The sequence below is a fragment of the Capsella rubella genome, unplaced genomic scaffold (genome assembly GCF_000375325.1).
Source record: "Capsella rubella cultivar Monte Gargano unplaced genomic scaffold, Caprub1_0 scaffold_4, whole genome shotgun sequence".
In the NCBI taxonomy this organism is placed as follows: Eukaryota; Viridiplantae; Streptophyta; class Magnoliopsida; order Brassicales; family Brassicaceae; genus Capsella; species Capsella rubella.
Genome location: NW_006238920.1, coordinates 10553144 through 10572566, shown reverse-complemented (window position 1 = coordinate 10572566; position 19423 = coordinate 10553144). Strand labels below are relative to the sequence as shown.

Sequence of the window (19423 nt, the reverse complement as noted above, 5' to 3'; positions counted from 1 at the left end):
ACCTAAAGTCACATAAACATTTGGAAATGATCGAATTGTTACTAGCATATTTCATAAAAATCTTCGCATAATCCTACGCACCCCTTCCGAAAATGTGAGATCTCTAAAGATATTAACAACTACCTCACCAAACTTATCTCATAAACCATATCTTCTCATTAACACTATAAATACTACTCTTTTCCCGCAACTCATAACACCAAAACCAAAACCCATACACACAAAAAATCTTAATCAACGCCATGGTTGCTTCGGTAGCTTCGTTTCTGTCTTAGCTTTACTTATATATGTTTCTATCCACGTTCTTTACTTTGTTAATTGTTTATAGATGTGGTTGGTCAAACTATTGACATTGGGGAGATGAAAATGCTTGAAGTTAACAACATACCAACTTATAAGCTTAGATTTAAATTGAGATAAGAGGTGATATTTTTGTACTACTACCTATATATATGTTGATATCAAATTTTATGGATCAGTTAACTAACTTTTGATCTATTCATAGTGATGAGAGACTATGGTGTACCTTGCATATGTTAAAAATAATGTGTTATGAACCCGTTTACATGTCGAATTAAAACATGTCTTATTTTCTATAAAAGTTGTAGGTGACTTATTGTAAAGTGAATCTTGAAAAGGAGAACAAGTCAGATCGTAATATATATTACCAAGCACACTACAATCTTTATTTAAAATTTTATTATTAATAGCTTGATACACAAATTATTAGCTTGATACAATCTTTATTTGTGTATTATTAATAGCTTGATACACAAATTTTATCATTTCAAATTCTGTAAGTTATTTCATCGATAAGTACAGAAAACTATGTACACAAAATTATATATTTATATGAGTTCGTTTCTAACCTTTATCAAGATTGCTTGATAGCCTTTTGCTATTATTTGTTTTGTTCACAAAGTGTCACCTAGAAAGCAAAACATTATACATACAAAATCGTGAAATCCTGATGCTTTCTAAGATATATATAATGAGTTGATAAACAAAGAGTTGGGGTACGTAACAGCCCAATCCTGAATTTTGTACCATACACAATCCTATATGGGACAATCAATAGGTTAACTTGCTCTTACAACATTTGGCTGTCCAAAATAGCAGCCAAAAATTTAGATCATACTGAAGTTACTGTATCAAATCTTAAAATTGGTTAATCGTCCACAATTTCAAAACAATACAATCCATAATATATATGATACAATGTTAAATGACGTTTCGAAAGTTCATACTTTTTTCGTCTACAATTTGAAAACTGGGGATTTTTTTGACATTTTTTCCTTTAAAGTTTGTAGCTAATTTAACCCAAAAGAAAAATTATACAATGTTAATAATTATTTAGATTGGTAATATACAAAGTTAATAGTTATTTAAAAAATTCCAACAGTATCTATTGAAAAACTAATGTACATTTAAAAAGAAAAAAAGGAGAAAAATATTTGCCCTGCAATGTACAAACTTTTGCGTGTACAACCATAAAATTACTCGGTTAAAACTAATCAAGCTCTATACGACTATATGACTATATCAGTATGATAAAAGCATTTTTAATATTTACGTAGCATTTCGAACAAACCATCATATCGTAATTTCTAAAAATATGAAACTTTTAAAATATAAATATCGTCCCGTGGTGTACCGCGAGTTAAATCCTAATGATGTGTGTTACGTTACGTACAATGGGCCATGCATATAAATATTTTAGTTATTAGTAGTCCAATTCTTTCATTCTATTTGTGTTAAAACCTTAACAACTCCAACTGTACTGAAAACATTATAAAGTTTTAAGTTTATATAGTGAGGCTAATGATTCTACATTTGTAACGATATATTTAAATGGAAGGTGAAAAAGCCTGCAAGTCTGGTACGTAGAATCTGTTTAAATTGTGGTCGTCCATACTATATACCAATCAAGCAGGAAGCATCAAAGGCTAATAAGACCAAAGATAGTATAGAGCTAGATTATAGTATGGTGGTTAACCTTATAAGTTTTAAGAGAGTTGGACGTTGACGTGCATAGAATTCATATTCATAGTGTATTTTCTGTAATAATTTTTAGTTTAAAGAATTATTAGATCTCGCTCTTCGTTTACTTTCTTGTGGAACATGGAATTGTTTGAAGATGTCTAATTAATAAAAACAGAGGAAATGGAACAAAATGAAAGTGAAAAAGCTATACTAATTAACTACAAATTTTGTACTATTTATTATCGAATAAAACTGGAAATCGAGTCTCACTGAATTCACATGTTCAACAACTATCGAGTTCAGAGATAGCTAGCTAGCTAGTGGTCATAAATTTGAGTATTAATATGCGTTTAGAATAATTAAGAAAGAAAGAAAAAAATGAATAATTAATATGGGTAGCAACCACTATGACAAAGAAATAAAGATACTTAAATTATATAAAACACGATTAGAGATGGTTCTCAAACTCTATATAACCATACACTGGAACACATAGAGAGGACACACAAACAATTATTTTAGTAGAAAAAAAAAAGAGAGAAAGAGAGAGCAATGGCCAGTGTGAAGCCCTTCTGCCTCCTCAGCTTCTTTTGTCTGTTATTACAGTTGTTCTCCATCTTCCATATCGGTAAATACATTCTTCCCTTATCCAATCACGTTATGCCATGTATCTTCTTGCTTCACAAGTTTAATTTTCCACCGTTCAATATTTCTATAAACTGATAAAATAAATTAAAATATATGAAAATTTGTAGGAAATGGGGAGTTGGAGATGAACTATTACAGAGAGAGTTGTCCAAAAGCGGAAGAGATTATTAGACAACAAGTGGAGACGCTTTACTACAAACACGGCAACACTGCCGTCTCTTGGCTCCGTAATCTCTTCCATGACTGTGTCGTCAAGGTATATATTAATCAACTCTTTTTACATATAATTCACCAATTACTAATATATAATATTACGACATAGTATATATTAATGTTCTCGTGTGTGTATTTTTCTATATTTTGTAGTCGTGTGATGCGTCGCTGCTGCTAGAGACAGCGAGAGGTGTGGAGTCTGAGCAGAAATCGACGAGGAGCTTCGGTATGAGAAACTTTAAGTACGTTAAGATTATCAAAGACGCACTTGAGAAAGAGTGTCCTTCCACTGTCTCTTGCGCTGATATCGTCGCTCTCTCTGCTAGAGACGGTATTGTCATGGTGCGTTTAGACATATATTTACATGCATTTTTACAGTTAGTTTGTAATTTCTTTGGTTAATTTTTGTTTTTTTGGATGAAATTTAATAGTTGAAAGGGCCAAAAATAGAGATGATAAAGACAGGAAGGAGAGATAGCAGAGGAAGCTACTTGGCAGACGTTGAGACTCTAATCCCTAACCACAATGACTCTCTCTCCTCTGTTCTCTCCACCTTTGACTCCCTTGGCATTGATGTAGAAGCTACTGTCGCTCTCTTAGGTACCATCTTTTAACTACATAGATCATCTAATCTAAACGTGCATGATCAGTAACACTTAACTAGGATCGAGTCTGGTCCAAAACCAAAAACAAAAACCGAAAGATAAGAGTTTTGGTTCGATCTAAAACAAATTTTTGTCTTTTAATCTTGACTCAACCATAAAAATTTGATTCTTATCAATCATATATCTAGTAATACAATAATTTTTTATATGGAAAGCTACGTCAATAGTAAATTTACTTTTTTTTGGGTTATGAATAAAACCAGATCTTTATAACATAATCTTGTTTTGTTATATAAATTTGGTATTGATTTTTATTAAAAAAATATTAAAAAATTGGTATTGATAGAGATGGAAGTAAAATGATATATAAAATCATGGAATTTTTCTTAGAGATATATGAATGATGAAATCTTGAATAAGAATGACATTGTTATTGATTAGTCAATTTATATTACCGTAGGTGCTCACTCAGTGGGCAGGGTCCACTGCGTTAACCTAGTGCACCGGCTATATCCAACGGTCGACCCGACTCTCGACCCAAGTTACGCCCTTTACTTGAAGAATCGTTGCCCAACTCCAACACCGGACCCGAACGCCGTCTTGTACTCCCGCAACGATCGCGAGACCCCTATGGTTGTGGACAACATGTACTACAAGAACATCATGGCACACAAGGGGCTTCTTGTTATCGATGATGAGCTAGCCACCGATCCAAGGACCGCACCGTTTGTGGCCAAGATGGCTGCGGACAATGGTTACTTCCACGAGCAGTTCTCACGCGGCGTCAGGCTCTTGTCGGAGACAAACCCGCTTACCGGAGACCAAGGGGAGATCAGGAAGGATTGTCGTTATGTGAACTAATATTTGGTTATAATGTTGTGAAAGATAATAATCATATATATGAATGTATGTATTTGAATGTTTTGGATTCAATAAGAAGAAATACCAAAACCTTTGTGGATTGAGATATGTTTGGATCGTCCTACGTTTTCGATGGGTCTTTTTAAAAAAATGTTTTGTCGACATTTAAATGTTGCCTTGTTGGTATATTCCGTCAGTGGTTTTGATACAACTACCTATCTCAGACTTATTCGAATTTTAGTTCTAAGTTATAGTATAGTACTAAACCTATGTAAAGCAGAACGGTTGGATTTTAAATTCTCTAAAACCAGATCATAAAGCTATTCGAATCATCTAAACTATTTTACAAACCTAAATGTTACATTAATACAATTTGTTTGTTTTTTTTTTTTTTTAACTTGTTGTTGTTGTCTACAATGTCAAGCTATTTGAAGTTTATATTTATCGACAAGATAGAGATCAATTTCAGGGAATTAAATTAGCTAATGTTATCAACTTGTTGGCTCCAAGCCAAATCATGATGGTGTTTGTTTAGTTGTGAGATGCCAAAACGAGTTGGGTACTTCTCCATGTGTTTCCATTGACTCTTTTTACAATCATTTTGCTCTTGCGATATTATCAGATTTTTTTTTCTTAAATTATCGGCGAATAAATTTGGTCAGTCTCGTTTGGTGTCTAAATTAATAGACCTAAATTATTTGTATTAAAAATTGGCAAAAATAAAAAATATACGATTGTATCAAGATATAGATCTTGACCTCTATCATAAACTCATGATACTCATATCTATATTCAAACCATTTATAGAAGTCAAATCACATGCAAAGTAAACTCACGGAGTCAAACTAATCACTAATTTAATTTTAATCAAATTATTACAAACGATCTAAACGCAATTAATACGACTAATGATTCAACGCGTATACAGTGTAATAAATATGAATATCGACGAATCTCTCGAATGATAATGTATGAATTATGATATAAGATAATTCCTTTTTTTTATATTATGAATTATGATATAAGATAATTCCTTGGTTGAATATGCAGAAATTTTTATTCTTATTATACATGATTGCGCTTTAATACATTTGGTATAAATAAACTCACACACTATACAATTTGGGCCTAAAGACATTTTTGTTTTGTTTTCCATCATATCATTAAAGAAAAACCCCAAATTAGTGGAGATGTATTTATCCATTTAAACGGTATGTAATAAATAAATTTTGAAGTCAACCTGTGTTAAATAAATTGACTAAAATAAATATATAGAGTAAATGTTAATAATTGGGCCTAAGTATTTGTGTTACATGTTTTTTTGTCTTTTGTCTGAATCTCTCCCGTATTCGAAACACAGATCTCCGTTTCCTAAAGAATCTTTCCGACTGGTTTCTTTTGCCGCATCGAATCTCGGATCGTAGCCATGAGCAGTGAAGGTTCCGCCGGAAAGGTACGTCGTTTTCGATGTAATCGAGCTGTGTTTACAATCATCAATCAATGACACTCCTCCTCTCCTCTCTTCCTTGTTCTATAATCTCTGGTTTATCATTACAGTTAGATCTATTAGAGCTGAACAAAATTTAGCTTCTTGCTTGTTGTATTGTCTATTGTCTTGATCCTTCCGCATGCATTGTTTATATTGATACATGATCTAGAGTCCGATTGACTCATGGATTAGTGTCAAATAGTGTTATGATTTTGCTGGGGAATTCAGATACAACCAAATGTTTCAATTCGCTGTGATGTATAGATTTCACATTTGTACATGATGCTAATGCGTATCAATTGCTAGCTTTGGTTAACCGATTTTGGTATGATTTTTAATATGCGTTTGTGAATTGTACTACAGGCGGCTGTTGAAGCCAAAGGATTAAACCCGGGACTGATAGTGCTGCTTGTTGTTGGAGGTCTGCTTGTGACATTCCTGATAGCCAATTACGTGATGTACATGTATGCTCAGAAGAATCTACCCCCTAAGAAGAAGAAACCCATCTCCAAAAAGAAGCTCAAGCGTGAGAAGCTCAAGCAGGGTGTCCCTGTGCCCGGTGAATAGATATGATTTCCAACTTCTTTCCCTTAACTTCTTCTTCAACTGTCTCCGTACCAGTTTTCTTTTCTTCTTGTATTGACAATGTCTATGAGACTTCTTTTTTATTGAGTGTAGAAACGACCCTTGTTTTTGCTTTGGTTAGACTTGGCAATTTTAATACAAAAGCTTGTGGTTTCCCCTTCTCATATTTGGTAGCAGTTGTTGATTCTTTCATGATCACTTTAACTATACTCTCAATAGCTCCATATGTCTTCTCTTCATATCGGAAGGTCATGCAGGAAACTCGTTAGGTTATACCAATCCGGTACTCGTTATACAGGGGGCTTCTTTATACAGGTGAACAAGGTCAATATTAGGGCATACGGATTGTAAAAACAGTTGGACATTTCAGACCATATCAAAACAAGCTCGTAACATAAAGATATACATATGTTTGATTTCGAGAGAGAAAAAAGAAAGACACACGACAGATTACATCCAGATAAGGTTTTATTCCAAAAAAAAGTAAGCAAAAGACAATATCATGGTACGAGATCCACACAAGACACTTGTTTCACCAACGTGTACACAATGCAATACAAGTGCTAATTAGACCACTCGACTCAGTGTAAGCTTCACTTACGACCCATGGTTTGTTCTGTGGGTGGCATCACAACCACGGTGGACTGGGCATTGAAACCTGGGTGTATAACCTTCCTGCGGAGCTCACGTCCTTCTTGGCAAAGGGCACATGTATGACAAAGAACATGAGTCACAAAGTCACAAGTCGTCTCTAAGTGTTCCCTTTGCATCTCGTCCTCTATGCAGCTTCCACAGCAGCCACACGACCTGTTCATAGCTTCAAAACTTCCCTGTTTGCACCCAAAAGAAAATGAAAGATAGGGTCAGGAGATGATGGAATTTTCCCTAAGAGGCAAAATATAGAATGAAAACTGGGGAGACCGATGAGGTTGTTAAACAAGACTATCATAATGGAGATCTACGAGAACAGGCTTGCCCTTCTATGGCTCCTAAAATACTAGTAATTCGGTGGAACCAAACTAAAATCTCTTCGGGTTAAGTCCTCAATCATCATCATCCAAGCAATCAAGAAGAGAGATAAAAACAAGGGTTGATAAACATCTTCTATTACAAATGAAGGAACCATAAATCATTACCTCAAGGTTAAACTTTCGGCGAATAGCAGAACGGCTGGAATAAGAGAACCATGGAGCAAGACAGTTCCAGCCAAACAAAGAATTACCAACAAAGTACAATCCCAAATAAGTCAAGCAGTGGTTTGAAAATGTTCCCGGAGCAGAGCCAAGCCTCTCTGCATTAGTTCCATACAACACACAGGGAGCCACACTTCCAAGGAAACCTACATAGAAAAAAGCAATTACCTCATCACTAAAGAGTTTCATCAAACACATAACAAACATTTTAAGAATCTTGACCCATTTATCTCTGAGCTTAATCAGATCTAAAGATTGAATTTTTCGACAACCCCACCAAGTTAAGGAAACAAATTACAATCAGAAATCACCAAAAAGTTTCCAATTCAATCAATCAACCTCGACTAAATCAACATACCCATTACCCCAAAATTCAAAAAGCCAATCATTCAAAATCAAACGAAAATACTCACAAACTTCGAGATCGCTGCTGCAAAATTCATCATTGCGACCAAGACAGGTGAAAAGACCCGAGTTCCACTGGTTTCTCCTGATCGGCTCGCCAATCACGCTACCATGGCTCACGGGCAACCCATCCGCCGTCCAACCGTATTCCTCCGCCGCAGGAGGAGGCACAGGCGACGCCGTCTTAGTCTTAGCATCCCCTTTAGAGCAGATCTTGCTGTCGTTCTCTTTCCCCTGCAAGAGAGGACTCGACTCCTCATGCTCGTCGCCTCGTTGAGCTTCGCGGCTATCTTCTCCCGCCATATTTGTTGCTAGAAATTTAACGCAATATCAAATCTGAACAAAAACGATCTCTTTGATCTTAAGAAAGAAAGGATTGAGAAGAAGAAGAAGAAAGAGAGAGACTTTAACCAATTTATTGGGCGTCTCTTACGCGTTAAGATTTTAGATAGTCAAAAGACACCTTCATTGCCATTTTCTTACCATTTTAACTTTTTTTTTTATTTGAAAATATTTTCGTGTTCATTAAGATCTGGGCCTCCTAAAGGCCCATTATGAATTTATGACTTTATTCTTGTAAGCAAATAAATGGCCACAAAAGCAGTACAAAATATCTAACCATCAGTAACATTTTATGATAGCTACAATAATTTAACTCATGATTATATGTTTGAGAGATCTAGAAATCTTAAAACACGAATCTATTATCATAGCATAAAAATGAATCTATAAGAGAATTTTTTATGAGTAGTGAAAGTGTACGAACGAAACTGTTGCCTTTGTTTAATTACATACAATGTCATAGAAAGGACAACAGAAAAAATATATAACATGGTCAGGAACTATAAGAGCATCTCCAAAGGGAGATGCTTATTCTGCAGTGCTAAAAAAAAAATTTAGGAGAAAAAGAAAAAAGAAAAAAATAATATCATGATAAAGAGAGAGAGAAACCGAAAACTTTTTTTTCTTCTCTCTTCACTACAGGTCTTACCCAATAAAATTAATACATGTGGCTTAAACACCGCTCTTTAAATTCCTACTATTAGGATCGCTACTAAAAAATAAAACTGTTATTGATTTATTTTTAATAATATTAATCTTATGAACCCTTAATTTTTGTTTTAAGGAACTCCCTTTGGAGATGGTGTAAAGATTCTCTAGGATAGATAAAACTTTTAAAGCTCTATAAATTTCAGCGAAACTTCCCAAAGTAAAATCCAAGTAAAGAATAGTATAATAGTAGTGGTTTATAAAAAATTTGTCGAAAAATACAAAGAAATATATAGAAAATAAACCATCACGTAAATCCCAACCTTGGGTTCTTGGGAACGAGTTTATCTCCGATTCTCGCTGGTTCCGAGTTACAGCGCGTGAGGATCACACATTGTGTTCGTTTTGGTGCTTCTTCACTCGCTGCTGATTCTCTTCTTGAATCATCTAATCTCTCATCTGACGTTGGTTCTCCTGATGAAACCAATACGTTTTCTGGCGAGGCATGTCGTCGGAAAGGATCTTTCTTTGTTTCACTGCTCTGTTCTTCTTGATCTTCGAAGAAGTTGTTGTTCGCTAATGAAGGAGATCTATGCGGTGCAGATCTGCATCGAGTTAGTAAAAATGCGTTTCTTGGTGGTGTAGCTGTGAAAGATTTACATGAACTTGCTTCTTCTTCTTCTTCTTCTTTTTGAGTCTCCTCTGTTTCTTCTGGCTCCACTGTGGAGCGGCCAAAGATAGGCTCACTTCGAGACGAACTTGATCTCTTCTCTGACTTTCTCGAGAAACTTACATTAGAGAACGATTTCCATTTGCGCCACACAGGGCTAAAACAAGTAGGTTTGATAGGATGACATGAAAATGCGTTTTTGACCCACCCGCACCGACGTCCCCGGCGGCGGTTTTGACCCGTTGCACCTCCGATGGTCGGATTAGTTCCGGGTTTGGGTTTCTTTGACCGGTTTATCCGTACTTGACCCATGCAAGTGACTTTAGGTGAAGTTGGTTCTTGTGTCTCCGTCGTCGCCGATGCGTTCTTACGCCGGAAAAAGATAGGTCTTCTTGAACGAGAACGGCTTCTGCTTCTGCTTCTGCTTTTGGTCCGCAAGAACCGCATGAGTAGAGGTGGGTTCTCGGTTCGACCCGGACTTGAAACGGGTCTTGATGAAGAAAACCTCATCGTTAGCACTGAAGGTTTTTGGAAGCTCTCACTCTTATTTTTGGGTTGCACTGGTCCCTCTCCCTATATGATTCAGATCGAAGACTGCGGTTTTGTATTATTTTTATGTTTTGTTTATGTTCACACGTTGGGTTCACAAATTTTGACGGCTGAGATCCTTTCTATAAGAAGAAATCGGCGGTTCTGCTTGGCTAATCCTCTTTTACAAGAAAAGTTTTTTACTATTTGTATTTTTTGTCTCTATGCTCTCGAGTTGTTTGTTCAAGAGATCTATTGCTGGATTCACTTTCTCGGGACATCTTGCTTCTTGTTTGAAGCTATATAGTAGTACTAGTTAAAAAAAAAAATTCTAAAGCTTGTAAATAAAAAAATCGATAACTTGAGTCAAAAGAAGAGAACGTAATATAAAGAGTACTATTGCAAATTTGCAATGTTATACTCCATATAACGAAACTATCAAATACATGGTCATTTTATAAACTGACAATTAACAAATACCCGAAGATTTTGTATGCAAATTTTACATGCATGAAAGAGTACACTAGTAAATGAAAATATCAGTTAAGATCTTAGATTGTTTCCACTAAAATCTGAGTTTTCCCTACGTATATCATACGGCAATAACTTTGGCACCAACTAATTCGCATATATCTATCACATTATCTCTTTCAGTTCTTTTCATTTTTGTAAAACATCAAATTATTGGTTCTACATGACTTTGGTCTTTAACTAGTGCTTGTCTAATTGTCAAGCATCTTGGCTTTGTGCTATAAAAAAAAGACTACCGAAAAATCAAAAGCTAAAATCTCCTTTTGGATTTTGTTAAAGAAAAAAAGAAACAAAATCTCCGAATGGATGTCTTTGCCTCTGTCTGCTTACAACTTCTTCATTTAGTTAGATGCAATATGTTGATTTTTCGTCGTTGGGTTTTGCCATTCTTTAGTTGTTGTGTCAATGTGTCATTAGTCATTACATTGAAAAGCTTTGTAATGTATTTAGATGGTATGGATCTTATGAGCGAGGCAAGATCCATGACGTTTGCTCTTAGAATCATTTGATGTTTGTTAGATTACACTTAAGAGATATATAACTAGGGTATATTGACATTTCGTTTAAAATGAGCAATAACACTAATTATCATGAGTTTTAAAACATGACAAGAAGAGATTTATTTCTCTTTGAGTTTAAGGTTTTGTCTTATAGAAGCCATATACTTTCCCAAAAGCAGGCGTTTGCCTAGCATTACTTTCATGATTGATTTGGAATTTTTTTTTTTTTTTGACTTTTTAATAATATTGTGGATAGACTATATGTTTCAAATAATAAATTAAACTGCATTTAAGAAAAGCCTATGGCTCTATTCTATATCTAATATCGGTTTATATCTTTACTTAAAAGACCAAAAATGTTAAATCATATGACTTTGCACAGTTTTTTTTGCTTTTTCTTTTCATCACTTTCATGGTCTCACCTTCTCAAGACTATTCTCTAGATTAAGTACTCTCAAGAGTTAAGAAAAATAGGTAGATAACATATTTACCTGATAAAAGATTTTACCCCAATTACTGAAAGCATTATAAAGGTTATATAGCTGCATGAACTAGTAGTTGATAGTTTTTAACTTTTAACCGGTATTAATCTGGTTTACATCCACCGCCAAAATCAATCCATGACAATAAGATTCATTACTAAGCAAGCAACCATAGACTATTTAATTATATTTGTTATAGTATACCATTAGGCATTAGCAATGATTTTTCATTAATTTCCCAAATATGTTTCAGTTAATGTGTTCCAATCCCAACAACTGGTTGTTGCCAAAAGACAACCAAAACAAGCAATCATCAGACATCAAAATACTCTTACCGTAGCTCACCGGTTTCAATCACACACCAAATCTATACACAATTCCCATTAAAGTTCTTATATATCAACTACCTTGACACATTGTTTTTCCCAAAAACAAAGAAAAGTACCCATTCAAGAAACCATCTTCCTTAAACAGAAATTTAAAGGTAATGGGATCTCTAGAGAGATCAAAGAAGAAAGTTCAAGTATGGAAGAAAGCTCTGATCCATTTCTCTCTTTGTTTTGTGATGGGTTTCTTCACTGGCTTTGCTCCTGCTGGTAAGGCCTCATTTTTCTCTAATTCCGATACCACCACCTATACTTCTACAAAATCTCAAATTCCACCCCAACCTTTTGAAAACTCTACCTACGCACCCCATTCCCTACTCAACAGAACCTTGATCATCAATTCCCAAGCTGAAGCCCCTGCTCCTGCAGAGTCGCGAGAATCCGGAGAAGAAACCAGATCTCTCTCCGAGACGGAAGACGAGAACCAAGTTAAAGTGACACCAAGAGGACTAGTGATTGTTGTAACCCCGGTGATGACAAAAGATCGGTACAAGAACGTTCTTCTTAGGAGAATGGCCAATACCTTGAGGCTAGTCCCGCCTCCATTATTGTGGATAGTCGTGGAGAAACACTCGGATTCCGACGAAAAATCTTCCTCTACAATGTTAAGAAAGACTGGTATCATGTATAGACGTATAGTCTTCAAGGAGAATTTCACTAGCATGGAAACAGAGCTTGATCACCAGAGGAATCTAGCTTTGAGGCACATTGAGCAGCACAAATTAAGCGGGATAGTTCATTTTGCGGGCCTAAACAACATATATGATCTTGATTTTTTCGACAAGATCAGAGATATCGAGTACGTTAACTTAAAACAACATTTTCTTTAAACATCACAAATTAGAAAAGAGTTTTTTTAGAAAAATGTGTTTCTTGTGTTGCAGGGTATTTGGTACTTGGCCAATGGCATTGTTATCGGCTAATAGGAAACGAGTGATAGTAGAAGGGCCGGTTTGTGAATCTTCACAAGTATTGGGTTGGCATTTGAGAAAAATAAATAACGAGACAGAGACAAAGCCTCCGATTCATATATCAAGCTTTGCTTTCAATAGTTCCATACTTTGGGATCCTGAGAGATGGGGTCGTCCTTCTTCTGTTGAAGGCACCAAACAGGTAACTTTAGCTTCAACCCCAACTTTTATTACCTATTCAAATCTTTTCTTGGTGAATGTGAAAACATTTTGAGCTTGTTTTTTTGTTATTTGTTGTTGCATAGGATTCGATAAAATATGTGAAGCAAGTAGTTTTGGAGGACGATACAAAGTTGAAAGGACTTCCGGGACAAGACTGTTCCAAGATTATGCTTTGGCGTCTCAATTTTCCCACAAGAACACGTTTAAGTACCTGATTTGCTTTCTCTCTTTTTTTTTTTTTTTTTTTTATTCTCTAATCTCCTTTTCTCCACATTAGACCTTTTTTTTTTGGGAAAAAGAAACACTTATAGAGAGAACAACAAGCAGAAAAAAAGAAAAAAAAAGGATTTGGATCTGTCATGAAACAGAGCTTGAAGAAGTTTTGTCTGTGTCAGATTATAGCCAAAGCTGAGACTTACAAAGAATTGAACCAAAGTAAATCATAATTCATGTGTTACACAAAAGGAAATCAGAATCTACTACACCAAGGGGAAAAGATAAACAAATCATAATTCATGTATTCCAAAAGGCTCTTGAACCAAAGTAATCCAGACACAAACATATGTAATACATAAGTTTAACATACTTTTCAGCAAATTTTTTTGAAACTGTGTGTTTTTGTATTAATTATTAAAGATTTTAAGGAAACAATCTTGTATAGTAATGAATATGAATCTTAGAAGCGAAGCAACAAGTACATAGATGAGTCTATTCTTATCAAAGACACATGGTGACATGCATGAAATGATTTGGCGACCATCGATGTGTTCATATATTGGAGTGCTAAGATGATTTGGAGGAGATCCTGAATAAAAAAAAAGTCGAAGAACTTCTTCTTATGTCGTATGTACTAGCTTTTTGATAGGTTTACCTAGTATAACTAATTAAGTCGTATGTACTAGCTAGCCGATATGGCATCCGTGACACAGTAATCAGTAATGTTATTACAACGGTCATGATGATCTCTGTGACTCATAGGAGTAGCAAAAAGGGGAGTATGCACTGGTACTACTGCTCTTCTACTGCCTTGTGTTTCTTCTTCCCCCTTCAATGGTAACTACTATCGAATATAGACTTTGCTCCATCTAGTAGGTATCCTGGCCATTCTGAAGTTTCAGGATTATCGCGGTCATTAGGCTCTACAAAGAGAGCGTTGTAACCACGCGCCTCCGAGTTACTAAGACATCTGATGAAGTCATAGTCAACTGTAATGTTCTTGGAGATGACAATCACATTTGATTCCCAACAAATCTGCCAAGGTGTTGCCAGTTCCCATAAAAGAATGTCATGAATCATCCTATTAAATCTTGTATTCTTATCCCCTGGAAAAAAGTATACATAATCAGAGATTATAGATTACATACATACAGTAATAAAGGGATAAAGATAAAAAGAATTCACCTCCGGTAATGAAGTAAATTCTGGCTTTCCGATACTCATCCACTAAATCATTTGGGAACGGTATCTCCTCAGCATAAGCCCATATTGACATTTCACCATAATAACGTCTCGCCTCAAGAGCTGATTTGAAATTCTGATAGATCGATGGAGGATCAAGACCGATAGGGAACGGTGAATCATCGAAGTCCCAGAACACGCCAGTCTTACAACCACCATAAACAAGGTCAGCATCAGGATCATCATCAGTTTCAACATCAGGATCAGCAGCAGGATCAGCATCAAGATCAGCATCATGATCAGCATCAGTTTCAACATCAGGATCAGGATCAGTTTCAACATCAGTATAAGGATTAGAATCAGTTTCCCAACTGGTAGAAGAAGAAGTATCGTCAACAATTTGGTCCATAGGATTTCCTCCATTAGCATCAATTTGATCCATAGGATTGTCTCCATTTAAAAATCTAGTAGAATCGAATATTAAATCTGGAGTATGAAATAGCTTTCCTGAAGCGGCTTCATTATGAGGCTGTACCACGAGAACATTGCAACCTCTAGATTTCAACACACAAAGAACCCTGAGGGACTCCTCGTCTTGAAGGAACTTTTTTGAGATTACCATCACATTTTGTGGCTTAGGAGCATGGGCCGCTACTAGGAGAATCATGTTGCATATCATGGGATAACCAGAACCTATATAATAGGAAACATACACATCAGACATATAAGTAGAAAAAATAGTGTGTCAAGAGGTTTTTGAATTTATAAGGGACTGAATATACACCTCCGGGATTGTAATTGATAGATGCCTCATTGATCAATTCACCGGCTAAGTCTTCGGAGATCTCTTTCTCACTATAAGCATTGATTTCCCTATGGCAACCATAATAACCCATTTCCTCTAAAGCTAATATAATGCTGCGAGAAATACATCTAGGCTCGACATCTTCAGGGATTGGGTAATCGTCCACGTCCCAGAAGACGCTTGTGTAAGCGTCTTCATAAAACAAGAGTTAAACAGGAGAGGAGAGGAAACAAAAGATTAGATTGCAATACTGATCGAATTAGATCTGATAGTAAACTGGTTACAGATCGCTAACAAAAAATTTCTTATCAATCAAAAAGAGATACTAAGAGAGGAGTTACGTGAGAAATCTTTCTTGGAGAAATCTTTCTTGTCGACGTTCATGAAATCTTCCTTGTCCATGGTTTCGACGTTGATAGGATCTTCTTCCTTTTCCATGGTTTTATCCTTGGCCGGCTTTGTTTTTTTCTTCCACCGCTTCCTCAAACTGGGCGCAAGTTTGAATGTGCCAATAACGTTACCTGTATCTAGTAGGCATCCTGGCCAATCTGAGTCGAGAGACTTTTTTGGTACAAGCTGATCTTTAGGCTCGACTAAAAAAGAATTGTAACCTCTGCAACTGAAACAATCAAGAGTAAAGAGGAAGTCAATGACTCTTGGGACGAAGTATATGGTGGTTATTCCGTCTGTTTGGATGTTGTTTGAGATGACGATTGCATTTGATGGTGCAGGAAATATATTTGGAGTGTCCATTGCCCATAAATGCATGTCATGGATCATCCTATTGACTCTCGCATTCTTATCCCCTGAACAAAAAAACATATACCTCATCAGATCATAATCTCCTATGTATGTAAGAGGGACATAGAGTGTGATAAATTATATAAGAATTCACCTCCGACAAGGAAGTAGATGTTGCACTTCCGATACTCATTCAGTAAGTCAGGCGAGAACGTTATCTTCTCAGTGTAAGCCCAAATTGTCACGTCATTAATATAACCTTTCCTCTCAAGAGCTGATACTAATTTCTCATGGATAGATGGAGGATCAAGGCCATCAGGGAATGGTGACTCATCAACGTCCCAGAAGACGCCAGTGATAGGCGTAGGGCGGCGGAGGATATTCTCTGCAAGGTTTTACAAAACGGAAAAAGTCATAAACAAACTGCAAAAACCGAAGGAAATATATAAAAGATGAGGTTACAATAGAAATAGATTTAAACAAGAGATGGGTCGAATTAAATCTGCTATTAGACTGGTTAGCTGCAGACAGCTAAGAGAGAAAGGAGCTTACTGGAGAAATCTTTGTAGTCCACAGAGACGTTGGCTGTTTAGAGAAAAATTGAAGAATGCAGCATTAGGAGGAGTAACATAATAACAAAGGACAGAAGCTCTAGTAATTCTAAGGATAAGAAGGAGTACGTACGTGAGATTCCACTTTGGTCCATCAGTTTGCTACAAGCAGATACTGAGTCCGGAGTACGAAAAAGCTCTTGTGATGTGGCCTCATCGTGAGGCTGTACCAAGAGAACATTGTGACCTCTTGATTGCAAAGCGCGGAGAACCCTGACGAGCTCAGTGTTATCTGAAAAGTCTTTTGAGATTACAACCAAATTTATTGGTTCACTCCATGACTCGTTAAGAATGTGAAATATCATTAAGTTAGCTCGAATGTCTTTATCCGCTGCAAAAATGTATATATTACCAACAAAAATCTAGATTAGAGGGCATATCATCCATCATATATAGAAAGAAAAGAGAAGAGTATTAAGAAGGTTTAGGGCATTAACCCTCGGATACGTAGAGGAGTCGTCTGCCATCCTCAAATTCGGCGATCTCCTTCGTCTCACCAAAAGCAAAGAATTCCGCCAATCGAGAAACATAACCCATATTGACCTCAAGAGAGGTTTGGATTTTACATATCACCGAATGAAGATTGTCATCTTTAGGGATTGGGCAATCATCCAAGGCCCAGAAGGCGGCTGTGATTGAGTGAACACCAGTGCCTCCACATAACAGATACGGAAATAGTCGTAAGCAAATTGCGAGTAAATAAAAAGATGACGAAATATCGGATCGAACTAGATAATCTGATAGTAAACTGATTACAAGCAAACTCACAAATTATTTATCATCAATCAAGAAGAGATAGAAAGATAGATATGAGCTTACTGGAGGAATCTCCAATTTCGAAACCTTCGTCGGCCATGGCTTCGGCGGAGAGGTGAATTGTGAGACTTGTCAAAGTTAATCGATTATGAGACATGCAAGTGGATTATCCGATTATGTACGCTACTAGGGTTTTGATCTCTGCCATGCTTTCAGCCGCTGGATCTCAATTCTTTTTTTGTTAAGCTACTCAATTAGGTATGGTTTTTTTAAAAAAATTAATAATTATAAATATGTGATTTCACCTTGTATTCATTAAATATAAATATGAAATTTAAGTAAAAAAAACAAATATGCATATATACATATTAGTAAGTTTATGTGGTTTATGTAATGACCAAGTTGTTCTTGCCTTCCGACACAAGTCACTGCTATTTATTCTCTAATCTCCTTCAAATTCTACCTTTTCCTTTTTTCCGGATTTATACATCAGAAGAAAATGTAACACTTGTATAGAGAGACTTACAAATCGAGACGCTAAATCTTTTCATTGAAACTGAGGGTATAGAATGTTTGTCTGCGTTTATTTATAGCCAAAAGAATTGAACACAAAAGGAATCCAAAATCTACTACAAAAGCGGGAAGATAAAGCTACCAAATCCTAATTCATGTATTCCAAAGGCTCTTAAACCAAATTATTAGAGAGAGAAATGTTAATAAGTTTCGTATACTTCCTCAGCCAGATTTTCTGAAACCGTGTGTTTTGTTTAAATTGTTTAGTTGTTGGTCTTAACTTTTTAATCACATGCAAATTAATTAGAAAAAAAGAGAGAGGATAATCTTATAGAATAATGAATATGAATCTTCCAAGCGAAGCAAAAAGTACATTAGTCAAATCTTAATAAGACACATGCATGCACTAGTGTGTTTGGTCATGAACATCCTGACGAGTTCATAGGGTGACTTTTCGTCCATCGGTGTCCATATATTTTCAAGTATTGGAGTGCTAAAATGGTTTAGATGAGATCATGTATAAAAGGAACTCAAAGAACAGCTTATTTTCTTGAATTTGTGCAACTGAAAATTTATTTTACTTTAGCAAGGTATGATTTATCCATTACATTTAAGATGTTTACAGCCACCAAAAGAAATTATAGTAGTGATTAGTGTGAGGGATATTGTTAATTTGTCATGCATGTATGAGGGGTAGTAAGTTTAATCAATTCTTCTTTTTAATAATTGGATAATCCTACAGAAAACTTATATAAGATTGATCTAGGGCCTCATACACGTTCCTATATTTAGCTAGTCATGTTACGAGATATGAACATGTTTTTAACTTTGTTTCTATCTCCTATTGCAACTTTTATAACTAGCTAGTTAATGTTTGTCTTAACCGAAATACAAACAAATGTTTAAACTCAGTCATCTAGAGAGTAGATTCTTAATGCTAGAAAGTATATTATTGAATTAATTTACATAACTATATAACAGTCTTGTTGTAACTAAGTCGTATGTACTAGCTAGCCGATATTCATATAGGTGATCAATAATAATTTCAAACGTTTTGGTCGTTGGATTAGATACACGACCTGTCAAGGTCAAGAGCGTCAAATTAGCTAGTGCACATGGAATAATAGTCCCAATGAAACTCTCTAATTAAATGTAATGTGAGAGACATGGACCGACCAAAATTTTGGGATATCAATGTCCATAAATCTAATTACACATACTCCGACCATATAGTATTACCATATAGTGAGTGTATTTAATAATAAATATGCAGGTTGCATTAAACTCCCGGTAACCTATTGCGGTGGCAACTGGGAATTCCTAGGATCCCCGAAAACGTAAAAACAATAATGGCCACACAAAGTCACATACGTACTCTATTTATTAACTTATGACTA

General features: G+C 35.6%; 6 protein-coding genes and 1 long non-coding RNA gene across 7 annotated transcripts; 4 read left to right on the top strand and 3 right to left on the bottom strand.

Annotated features, from left to right (window-relative positions):
• Positions 1-49: 49 nt before the first annotated feature.
• Positions 50-894, top strand: LOC111831194. Its single transcript, XR_002834422.1, has 2 exons — positions 50-423; positions 603-894. It is a non-coding gene; the product is annotated as an uncharacterized LOC111831194 (long non-coding RNA).
• A 1593-nt stretch (positions 895-2487) lies between these two features.
• LOC17889733 (peroxidase 21) lies at positions 2488-4474 on the top strand. Its single transcript, XM_006294526.2, has 5 exons — positions 2488-2611; positions 2739-2887; positions 2998-3186; positions 3276-3444; positions 3910-4474. Exons 1-5 carry the CDS (start codon positions 2536-2538, stop codon positions 4308-4310), a joined length of 984 nt encoding a protein of 327 aa, XP_006294588.1. The 5' UTR covers positions 2488-2535; the 3' UTR covers positions 4311-4474.
• Positions 4475-5612: 1138 nt separating this feature from the next.
• LOC17887972 (DNA-binding protein S1FA2) lies at positions 5613-6548 on the top strand. Its single transcript, XM_006296202.2, has 2 exons — positions 5613-5763; positions 6163-6548. Exons 1-2 carry the CDS (start codon positions 5737-5739, stop codon positions 6364-6366), a joined length of 231 nt encoding a protein of 76 aa, XP_006296264.1. The 5' UTR covers positions 5613-5736; the 3' UTR covers positions 6367-6548.
• A 186-nt stretch (positions 6549-6734) lies between these two features.
• LOC17889570 (cell number regulator 8) lies at positions 6735-8417 on the bottom strand. The gene is made up of 3 exons (XM_006294825.2): positions 7991-8417; positions 7521-7723; positions 6735-7214 (listed from the first exon to the last, which is right to left on the bottom strand). The coding sequence occupies exons 1-3, from the start codon at positions 8283-8285 to the stop codon at positions 6978-6980; spliced, it is 735 nt and encodes a 244-aa protein (XP_006294887.1). The 5' UTR covers positions 8286-8417; the 3' UTR covers positions 6735-6977.
• A 794-nt stretch (positions 8418-9211) lies between these two features.
• Positions 9212-10276, bottom strand: LOC17889386. Its single transcript, XM_006294662.2, has one exon. It carries the CDS (start codon positions 10150-10152, stop codon positions 9280-9282), a length of 873 nt encoding a protein of 290 aa, XP_006294724.1. The 5' UTR covers positions 10153-10276; the 3' UTR covers positions 9212-9279.
• A 1847-nt stretch (positions 10277-12123) lies between these two features.
• LOC17888243 (probable beta-1,4-xylosyltransferase IRX9) lies at positions 12124-13804 on the top strand. The gene is made up of 3 exons (XM_006296157.2): positions 12124-12868; positions 12954-13182; positions 13286-13804. Exons 1-3 carry the CDS (start codon positions 12171-12173, stop codon positions 13415-13417), a joined length of 1059 nt encoding a protein of 352 aa, XP_006296219.1. The 5' UTR covers positions 12124-12170; the 3' UTR covers positions 13418-13804.
• On the bottom strand, positions 13431-17722 carry LOC17889610. The gene is made up of 9 exons (XM_006293426.2): positions 17577-17722; positions 17195-17410; positions 16831-17088; positions 16699-16731; positions 16301-16531; positions 15747-16211; positions 15385-15597; positions 14604-15293; positions 13431-14524 (listed from the first exon to the last, which is right to left on the bottom strand). Exons 1-9 carry the CDS (start codon positions 17668-17670, stop codon positions 14250-14252), a joined length of 2475 nt encoding a protein of 824 aa, XP_006293488.2. The 5' UTR covers positions 17671-17722; the 3' UTR covers positions 13431-14249.
• Between the last annotated feature and the right edge of the window lie 1701 nt (positions 17723-19423).